The following is a 10,614-nucleotide window of genomic DNA, read 5'->3' as shown; positions in this document are numbered from 1 at the left end:
GGGCTCAGGCAATCCACTCGCCTCGGCCTCCCAAACTGCTGGGATTACAGGCTGAGCCACAGAGCCTGGCCCATTTTTTTTTCTATACTATAAAAGCAAAATGTGAGCTGAAATTAAATGAAAATGTGTCCTGATCTCCTTCACAGCCGCTCAAGTGAAGCTTCCAGAGGCACATCCCCTCAGGTAATGAAGGCAAGAAGGGAAGCCTTGTGCTGGACTTGCCAATCTAAACACCAGTGAACAGTGAGCATAATGCCCCTGACCCCCACCTATCCTCTTTTAAGCAATGAGGAGTCCAGGCAGGGGCCCAAGTTGTGACCTCTCCAGGACCACCATTCCAGAGGGAGCAGAGCTGAGTGGCCTCGTGACCTGCATTCAGACCTGTTTTGGAACTCTGCCTCTGCCACTCTGTGCCTCTGGGCTCGACATTTTACTTTTCCCTTCTACAGTGGAGACAGTGACACCTCGCAAGGCTGTGGGAGGATCAGGGTTGAGGTTTAAGAAAAGCTCTTACAGAGAAATCCAGCACTTTCAGGGCAGTTGCTGGGTTGTCCCGCACAGATTTGAGAAGACTGAAACAGCCTTCACTTCACATGGGATTCCTGGACACCTGAAAAACACACCCAAAACAGAGGAGAGACTGGAGAGCAATGTGTAAAGGAAGGAGGAACCTCTCATTTCAGGATGTGGCTAGGATGTCTCAACTTAGAAGGTATCTCTTAGAATGTCCTGAGTGAGGCTGCTGGGCCAGGGACGTGGAAGGGAAAGCATATTGACTGGGCACCCCCTAGTCCAGGCTCTGTGCTGGGCCCCAAAGATATAGACACACCAAGCTCATCCCTGTCCTTAAAGAGCTTACCAACTTGAGGGGAGGGAAATTGAATATCATAAAATAGCAGGGTGCCAGGAGAGACTGTGCACCAACTCCACCTGGAAGGAAAAGGTGGGGTGGGGGATAAAACATCCGCTCAGAGCTGTACATGTGAGGTGTACATGGAGCTGGGCATTTCAGCAAGAACAGCAGGAGCAAAAGCAAAGGTGAAAAAGTGTGTGTGTGTGTGTGTGTGTGTGTGTGTGTGTGTGTCTGTCTAATTCTGTGCAGCTAATTTCAGCTAGGAGGGTTGGATTTATCCAAAGGGTTAGTGAGTCTAAAGCAGGGGCAGGTTTCAGAATTAGAAAGATCAGAATATTGGGTACAGTGGCTCATGCCTGTAATCCCACACTTTGAGAAGTCAAGGTGGAAAGACTGTTTGAGCTCAAGAGTTTGAGGCCAGCCTGGGAAACAGTGAGACCCCTGTCTCCACCAAAAAAATAAAAATAAAAAAGTCAGGAAAAGTGGCATGATCCTGTAGTCCCAGCTACTCAGGAGGCTGAGACAAGAGGATTTCTTTAGCTCAGAAGGTCAAGGCTGCAGTGAACTATGATCACATTACTGCACTCCAGCCTGGGCAACAGAGCATTAACATTGTCTAAAAAGAAAAATGGAAAACCACAGGGTAGCAGGAGGGAAGGAAGGACCAGAACCAGGAAACCATCAAGTTCACAGAAACTAAGGCGGAAATAAGAGCGAGGAAGCAGCATCCTGAGCTGTCTGCAAAGATGAGAGGGAAGATGTGGGAAAGGGAGGTACAGGAGGAGCTCTGGGCCCTAGCTTTGGACCTGGGGAGAAGCCCCATCAAAAGGCAGCACTTACAGGGTGTGACATATTTCAGTGGACTCTCACAGTCCCACAAGACTTTGGGACATTAGGGGGACTGCCCAGCAGGTGGCTGGAAATACAGATCCAGGCTTGAGGGAAGTCTGGGTTCCTGCAAGGGTTGGGCTGTGGGGAGAGGGGAAGGAAAGCTAGAGAAGCCAGGGGAAGGCTTTGGGAGGGGAGCTGAGGGCCAGGCAGACACAAAAGGCCCCACCCAGCTGGCAAGACTGTCCTCAGCACATGCCGTAGGCACAGTGGTCCCCAGGACCACTCCCCCCTTTGCCTGGTTGTCTCCCATCTGTCTTCTGCTGTCACCCTGCTCAGCTCCCTCCGAAAAGCCTGGAGGAAGGGAATCCCTGCTGGGCACACAGACCTCAGCAGGTTTAAGCAAGAGCCAATAGTACACCAGGGCTGACCCTGGGACCCAGAGAGATCAGAGGAAGGGCAAGAAGATGAAAGGGAAGCAAGGGTGCCTTGGCAGAGCACTCCAGCAGAGCACTCCAGTCAGAGCACTCCAGTCAGCTGACTCCAGTCAGCTAAGGAATAAGAGCAGCAAGATATGGGGCAGCAGCTGGAAGGGAAGGATGGGGCAAGGGGAATGTTCAGGCCAGAGGTGGGGGTGAGTGGTCATAAGAGCATGCTAAGAGACCCCCTCCCAGAGACCCTGGGCTCTGGAGCCTGCTGTTCGGGGGTAGGGAGATGTGGCAGGGGCAGGCTGTGTGTGGACAGGCACAGGGAGGGTCTGTCTCAGGGTCTCCCATCAGGCCAGCACTCACAACAAAAATCCTCAGTGTCTGGTTGACCTGGAGGCCCAGGCCCAGGTTCTGGGCTCCCACTGCAGAGATGCCGTTGTTGCTGCAACAAAAAAGACACATGCATCATGCTACCTTCCAAACAGCTGTGCAGAGACCACTGCCCCAGGGTCCCCACTGGAGCTGCTGTTGCAGCCACCTGGTTAGGCTACATGTTCCAGCCTCTACTCACAGCCCAGAAACCAGGCAACTCAACATGCAGAAGATGGACTGATGATGCCATTGCATTGGTGCCTCCCAGTGTCCAAGGAGGTCGCCCAGCAAACATGCTTGAAGTGTCCCTGCCCCTGGCAGGGCCCAGCTGCTGTGTCCTGTCCCTTGGAGCTCAGCAGGCCTCCAGCATGCTCTGCCCAGCTGGGACCCCCACCCTTGCCACCATGACAGTGTCTGTTCTGGAAAATCACCCAGCTCCCTGTCCATATTCTCTTCTCCTCCTCCTGCTGGACCCAAACTCCAGCCTCCACACTGCTCTGGGCCTCATTGTCTTTGAAGCCAGTGCCACTTCTCTCAGACTTCTCAGACCCCAGCTCTGGCTGTCCCTAAATTTCAGTCTCTACTGTGGCTGCCCCTAGCCATGGCTCTCCCTGTGGGGAGGGAAGGTGGGCAGGATGAGTGGGGCCTCCTTGCCTGCAGGGGGCTCAGTCACTGCAGCCCTGACCTGCCTGACCTCTGCCTCTTTCTTCCCTCTGGCCCTGCTCCTCCCCCTCACCAACCCTGTTTACCTGCTAAGGACAGGGACCCCTTTTGGCCAGACACAGCTCAGGAGCCACATGCTGAGCAAAGCATGCACCCCAGCCCCCTTGTCGGGCTCCTTTCCTGAGGGGAAGGCAAGTGTATGTGAAGTGCCTGCCTGTCCCAGGCTCTGACACACATTTGTGATTCCCAGCCACCTGCCTGTGAGATTTATGAGAAGGATGGAGCTGTGGGCTCTGGGATTGTGGCTCAAGCTCCATCAGGGGAGACTGTGGTAAGTTCAGAAGTTAAAGGAAACAGCAGCAAGATCACGTAGCCCTTGGTCCCTGGGGTGGCACTCAGTGCCCCTCACCTCATGTTGAGTTCCTCCAACATGTCATTGGCCTTGAGAGCCTCACCCACTGCGGAGGCTCCAGGATCTCCAAAGCCATTGTAGGAGATGTCCAGGACTTTAAGGAAGATATTTGCCTAGAAGAAAGCCATGGGACCCCATTTGACAGCAGAGAGAGCCAGGAGTCAGAGCCTTGGAGCCCAGGAGGCCCGAAGTGCAAAGAGCAGGGACAGTGCAGATTGACAGAGGTTCCAGGGAAGAGTTGGGAAAGTGCTGCACAGGCCCCCATTGGCTGTGGCTTGATTGGTGACCAGGATAACTAAATGGCCCAAAACATAACAGGAGAGGATGGTGTGGATGCAAATGACCCTCAGACACTGAAAGGGGGTCTACCAAGCAGCAGTGGGCCCCACAGACATGGTGATCAGACTCCACAACCCTTTGGTAGCCTCTTAAGGTCAGGGACCCTCACACATAGAGCAATTCAGGGGGCTCAGCAGAGGCTCCAGTAAAGGGCTTTCCAGCGAGAGCTGCCAAGGGACTGTAATGCGGAGAAGGGTGGATGTTGAGGAGAACAGAGCTGACCCGCCACCTTGTACAGCAGGACCCCCAGATCAGCCCCTGGAAGAGGGCAAGGCAGCGGCTGTCATTTTCTCAGAAGGACCCCCCCAAAGGTAACTGACACTGAGGGCATTGCAGGTGCCTTGTGCCACCCTGGCAGGGGCTTGAGCTATCTGTTCCCAAGGCAACACACCATGCAAGGGGGCAAGTGACATGTTTTAGAGGGTGTGCTGGCATCCATGGGTTCAAGGGTGTCATCTCAGATAGGCATTTTCTTATGCCCAACAGTGAGCCTGCATCACTGGACTGCACAGAGGTCCCCCAGCTGAGTATCTGAGATGCCTAGGGAAGGTGGGAGATCCTTCAGTAAGTGAGGTGAGAGTGAGCACACTGCACTGCAGTCATTAAATGAGACCAGGGAAATTAAAGTCACCCAAAGAAGCACTCTTTAAGCTCTACTTAAAAGATCATTCATTCCTGAAGAGCTGCAAAGACAAAGAGACCTGGGAGACCTGCCCCAGAAGACAGGCCTGGGGAACTGACTGGTGAGGGTCTCATACCTCCAGCCCCCTGGCAAACGCTACAGCTCCTGGGCCTCGGAGGTGATTCCAGCTTATGTTAAGCTCGGTGAGTCCTGTGTTTTCTGCCAGGGCTGGTCCGAGTGTCTCTCCTTTAGAAACACCAAGAGATCTTCTTATCCAGTCTTTTTTTAGATAAAAAAAATATAGTTTACTTAAAAATAAATTAGAGCGAAAAAGAGAAGGGAGACAGAAGATTCACCTCCCCAAAGTGAGAGAGGCGGCCAAAGCCAGGAAACATAGCAACAGCCATAGCTCTAAGAACACACAGCCACACCAGAGACTAGCAAGGCAATGACTTCTTATTCACTCTTTTAATGCCTTCAAAAAATGATACTGATGCCCTCTGTGTGCCAGTCTCTGTTGGGTAGGAGGAACACAAAGAACCCAACACAAGCCTGCCCTGCCCTCCTGAAATTCACATTTAATGGGGGGAAATATGAACACAAAACAATGGGATGTGAGCTATGCAGACTGCAGATAGGGAAGTGTGGGAACAGTGTGGGGCCAGGAAGGTAGACAGAGGTGAAAACCTCGGACCAAGAAATTCCCCATGCATGTAGGCACAATGGAGAGAGCAGACACGGGAAAGTGCAGATGTGCAGAGGCACCTATGGGATTGCACGCAGGCCTGGAGTTGGGACTGGAGAGGGGAAAGCCAGTGAAATGAGGTAGGAGCAGTGGGCCCTGGAGAGATGTGGAGAGGGTTTGAGTGCTAAGCCAAGGGATTAAGGCATTGCCTATAGCTGGCAAGGAGTCAGGGAGGGCTTTAAAAGGTGACAAGACCAGATTTTCATTTCAGCAAGTTCCCTAGTGGCAGATGTTCAAGATGGACTGGGGTGGTAGAGGCAGAGGTGAGAGGCTGGGGGACCAGGTGGAAGTCTGGTGCCATAGTCTAGGCCGGGGTGATAGGGCTGGCACAGCTGTGGAATGGAGGCAGGAGTGGTGTAAAAAAAGGTGGGCAGTGTAGGAAGAAACCCTGAGAGATATTTAGCACACCAAATGGGCAAAACCTTTCCCCACCCCCAGCCTACTCTCCATTCCGTCAGAACTCAGCCAGTCTGAAAAGCACCAGTACGGACATGCCTCCTGGCTGTTCCCCGTTTCAAACTCCCTTCTTCACCTGGATAACAGCTCCTCATCCTTCAAGCCTGGGTTTGCAGGGTCAAGAAGCCTTGCCTGCTCAGCCAGGCTAGACTGGACCCCATTGGACCCCATGTCTACTGTGCTTCCATCCTTCTATGCTCTGACCATGAGACCTGTCTCTGCCCAGTCAGTCTCTGCCACCAGCCTGGGAGTCCTTGCAGGTTCTGAAGTTGACCTCTCTCCATGGTCTCAGCACCTAGCATAGGTCTAGTAGGGCTGGTATGAAGAGTTGCAGAGGGAAAACATAAACTAACTGGAGCGCTCAGTCAACCTGCCGAGCAGGCACACCCAGAGGCTCACGCTTTCAGCACCTCGGAGAGCATCCCGCACAGCAGCGAGGCCTCTGAGCACTGTCCCCTTGAGAATAGCACTGCATCTGATACCCCCAGGTTCTCAGATACAGGTGCTTTCCAACTTCTTCCACACTTCTAGGGCTGGGGAGGGAAAGGCAGGGGTCCTCTACTTTGTGGGGAAGCCCTTTGTGAGCAGCTGGAGGGTGGGAAGGTTCTTTCTTCCACACCTTTGCAACTGCAAACCTTGTAGTCAACCTGTTAGGCAGATGCTACCATTGCCCTGGATCAGATGGGGGCGCTGAGATCCAAGCCTCTTTACCTCTCAAGGGAATTGGGCCCACCCACAGATCCCCACTCGGAGAAACAAAATGCCTGGTTGAGCCTGTCCTTTTCCAGGCAACACCCACCCTCCCCCATGTATAAACACATTCATGTTTATACAACTTTTGCAGGGTCTCAGCTTCCAGCCCCTCTGTCCCTACTGCCTCCCTGGCACTTGCCCTCTGACTGAAGGCCCAGAGAGACACCTATATCTACTTTGTCAAAGTCTGAAATAACCCTCTTTTAATTTCACTGATTTCCCACTATACTTTTCTTAGAAAGCAACCTGACTCTCTAGTAGTCTAATTTCAGAGGCCAAGATTGGTGCCACCTCATTCTAAGCTGCTTGAGACAGAGCAGCGATTCCAGAACTTTTCAGATCAGACAATTATTCTGGGGTGTCCATTAAATTGGAATGCATGGGCATTCTTCCAAGTTTGAATCAGTAGATCCAAGAACCAGGAATCTGTATTCCTAACCCAGGGTCCCAGGTGATTCCCATTATTGATTGGAGCATCTGAGGACAGGCATGTAGAAGTGTGTATTCCAGGCAAAGCAGACAGCCTGTGCAAAGACCCTGAGAAACGAGAGCGATGAAACCAAGGAATTGCACTCATGTCTTCTACAGCACTTGGAATAAAATCTTCACACCTTTTGCCATGATCTGCAGCCTGTATCCCTCTCTCTCCTCCACTCCACAGCCTAGTCACTCTATCCTGGCTCATTAACCTAATCATACTGGTGTCTGCCAATCTGGGAAAAAATCCTGCATGCTCTCCTCTTCTGCCTGAAATGCTGTCCCTCTGGTCTTGCCGTGGCTGATTTCTTCCCACCCTGCATATTTCAGCTTAAATGTCACCTCCTCACTGAAGCTTCCCTAGCCACCCCTTTATTTTATTTTTTGAGTTGCAGTTTCACTTTGCTGCCCAGGCTGAAGTGCAGTGGCACAATCACAGCTCACCACAACTTTGACTTCTTGGGCTCAGGTAATCCTTCTACCTCAGCCTCTCAAGTAGCTGGGACTACAGGCATGCACCACCACACCTGGATAATTTTTTATAGGGACAAGGTCTTGCTATGTTGCCCAAGCTGGTCTCAAACTCCTGGGCTCAGGCAATCCTCCCACCTTGGCCTCCTGAAGTGCTGGGATTACAGGTGTGAGCCACCATGTCCAGCCCAGTCAGCCCTCTAAAACAGGGGCTCCCCATTCTTCTCTAGAACCATGTATAATTTTTTAGCACCAATAATTACTGAGAATAATCTCATTGACATGTGTTTCTTGAGGTCAGGGACCTTATTTGATGCACAGCTGGCCTAATGCTAAATCAGTGCCCGACATGTATAGCAGTGGATAACGAGATATTCATGGAATAAATCAAGAGTTCTGTGTGGCTGTGGTAGAGAAGCAGGAGCCAGAACAGGAATGCTCTTTGAGGGATGCTCAGTGTGCCAACCCTACCCACCCCTGCCCAAGGAAGGTGAGCTTTCATGTCCCATGGTGGCCCCTGGGCGAGCATTACCTGCTTGGTCATTCAGCTGGTTATAGCTCAGGTCCAGGGATTTCAGGCCTGTGTGAGCCAATAGGAGCTCAGCAAGGTGCTGGGCCGCCTGCTCCTCCAGGCCATTCTCTGACAGCTGCATCTTCTCTATGGCCCAGCTCATGGTGAGGGCAGCACAGAGGGCCTGGACTCCTGCTGCTCCTAGCTGGTTTTCTGACAGATCCACATCTGGGGGCAAGCACCAGTCCTCAGTCAGTGGGATCCAAAGCACTACTCTCCTTCTCCTTCCTCCATTCCTCAAACCTCCAGGCCAGAGGGAGAGGAAGAGGCCTTGCAGTTGGACTGTCCTGGGGTTGCATGGTGGCTGTGTCACCCAACAGCTGGGTCTCCTGGGTCCTTGACCTCCCCTTCTCTTGTGGGTCCACAAACTTCTCTGTCAAGAGGTTAAAACTACCTATCTCATGGTGCTGTAGAGAATGCCATGATGGGGTGCAGCCACTCTCTTGATGATCTGTGCCTGGCAGTGATATTACTCCCCCCCCACCCCCAGAAGCCAGACACCCTCACTGCCCCACTACAAGGACTGGCAGTAATAGCCCAAGTGGCCATGCACGGAACACTTACATGGGCCAGACACTCTGCTGACCACTTGACACATGGAATTTCATTTTATGCTCACCACAACCCCAAGAGCTAAGAGGTATTTTGGGGCCTTTTCACAGATTGGAAACTGAAGCTCAGTGAGGTTTAGCTGCTTATCCAGGTCACCTGACTCTTGGGTGGTAGAGGTGGCATTTGGATCCAGCCCCACCAATATCCCACTGTGCCCTCACCCTCCTCCTGCTGCCTGGCCTCCGCCCCTATGTCAAAGGACTCTCCCACTCTGCATTCAGGCACTGGGAGTCCACTATATGCCAGGGGAAGTGCTGGCCAGCAAGGGAGGGGGTGGTCAGGAAGGGAGGGATATCCAGCACTGGGTGCACTGCAGAGGGCCTAACCCCACTCCACGAGCCCCTTCCTGGAAAAGACCCCTCCCCTATTCCCCAGCAACACCAGTGGGCCCCAGGTGATAAGGTCCAGCTTAGGAGGGCCACATCCCTGGGGAAAGAGAAGACTCAAGTCAGCCCACCTGTCCCAGGCTCAACACCTACCACAGATACTGCTGTTTTTGCTCAAAGCACCTGCCAGGGCCTCTGCGCCAGCCCCACAGAGCCCGTTGTCCCAAAGGTCCAGCCGCTTGATGTAGGGATTGGAGGTCAGCGAGGAAGCTAGAGCCCGGGCCCCCTGGGACAGAGCACAGGGACCTGAGGGGCCTGGTCCTTCCCAGTGCTGAGGGTTCCAGGCACAGCTGGCCACTATCCAGGTTCACATTATCCAGGGTTCAGCCCACTCTGTATCCTCCCCTTCCCACATGCAGGGGGGACGCCTGCTTCTCCTTCTGAGCTCCACTCAGATCTCACCTCCTGGAGCTCCCTCTGACCACCCAGCAGGATAAGAGCCTGTAGGCTCCCCATCCTTTATGCCAATTTCTGACATAGCGCTATCTCATCCATCTCCAAGATGTGGGGGAGGGGACATGCCTAGCGCAAAGGGAAGTGGAGGATGTGCGGGAGGGACTCAGAGAGGGACACTCCCATGGCTGCTGTTACCTGGGTTTCCCCCTTCTAAGTCTGGACCCACTGTTCCTCCAGTGGTACCTGGGGCCCCAGGCCACAATGCCGCAGGTTCAGCTCTGGTGCTCTCCCTTGGCGCAGAAAACAGGAGATAGGCACAACGCTATGGACCTGGCAAGACTTCAGGTATAGGGTGTCCCTGACCAGTTCTCCAAGCCCATGGGTACCTGGTAGGAGACAGGAGGATGAATGTGGACCCGTTCACAGGCACAGCCACTTGCCTTGCCCCTGTCTTCTGTCACTACCTGGCCTGTTTCTCCTCCAGAGGCATTTCTTCCTATACTAGCTGGAACTACTGCCCCCATATTACAGACAAAGACATCGAGGTCAGAGAAAGCAAACTCTTTCCTCAAAGTCACATAGCTAACAAAAGAAAGCTGGAATGGCTAAAATTAAAAAGCCACACAACTAGTGGTATCTAATCCTGACTGAGACAGGATTAGGACTCTGCCAGTCTGAAGCTAAAGTGCATATTGTCTCTTTTACCCTAGATTGCAGGCCACAAATGTTTTATGAACATGTTATGTGGCTAAAAATGGAAATAATTCTATACATCCATTAGTTGAGTTTTTCCTTTGGGCTGGGAAAACACCACTGTGATCCAATTTGAGGGGAGGACACTCCCTGGTACATTATCTTTCGGTTTTCCTTTTCTTTCTTTTTTAATCGTTCTAGAAGTATGCGCTAATGGTTAGGACTCCTGAAGCTCTAGAAGCACTAAGAGGAGGGCACAGGACCAAGGAGCTGCTGGCTGCCCTGAAGGCGCCTCAACGAGGGGTGCACGCTAGCTGGACAGGGGTCCCCAACCCCCCTACCCACTCGGCCAGCCCGCCTGCCGCCACCCCCAATGCCCCACCCCCGCTCTGGGACACCTTCTGTCTTCAGGTCAGAGTCTGAATCCGCATCTGAACCTTCCTCGGCCTTCGAGACCCCTGCAAGAAGCCCAGCGGCCGCGGCTGCTTCTGCTACCGGCTCTTCATTCCCCCCAGACCTCTCACAGGGACCCCACAT

General features: G+C 52.9%; 1 protein-coding gene across 1 annotated transcript; it reads right to left on the bottom strand.

Annotated features, from left to right (window-relative positions):
* Positions 1-514: 514 nt before the first annotated feature.
* LRRC74B (leucine rich repeat containing 74B) lies at positions 515-10,614 on the bottom strand (the record flags this gene model as incomplete). The annotated part of the gene is given in 8 exon segments (XM_008064316.1): positions 515-610; positions 2,473-2,551; positions 3,554-3,669; positions 4,654-4,763; positions 7,952-8,158; positions 9,082-9,214; positions 9,628-9,770; positions 10,476-10,614. Coding segments are annotated over 8 exon segments (1,023 nt in total), but the record flags the coding sequence as incomplete, so codon positions are not given.

Source organism: Carlito syrichta, unplaced genomic scaffold (genome assembly GCF_000164805.1).
Source record: "Carlito syrichta isolate Samal-C Ts95f unplaced genomic scaffold, Tarsius_syrichta-2.0.1 Scaffold307281, whole genome shotgun sequence".
NCBI lineage: Eukaryota > Metazoa > Chordata > Mammalia > Primates > Tarsiidae > Carlito > Carlito syrichta.
The sequence above is the reverse complement of the archived record's forward strand: the minus strand, read 5'-3'. Positions and strand labels throughout refer to the sequence as shown.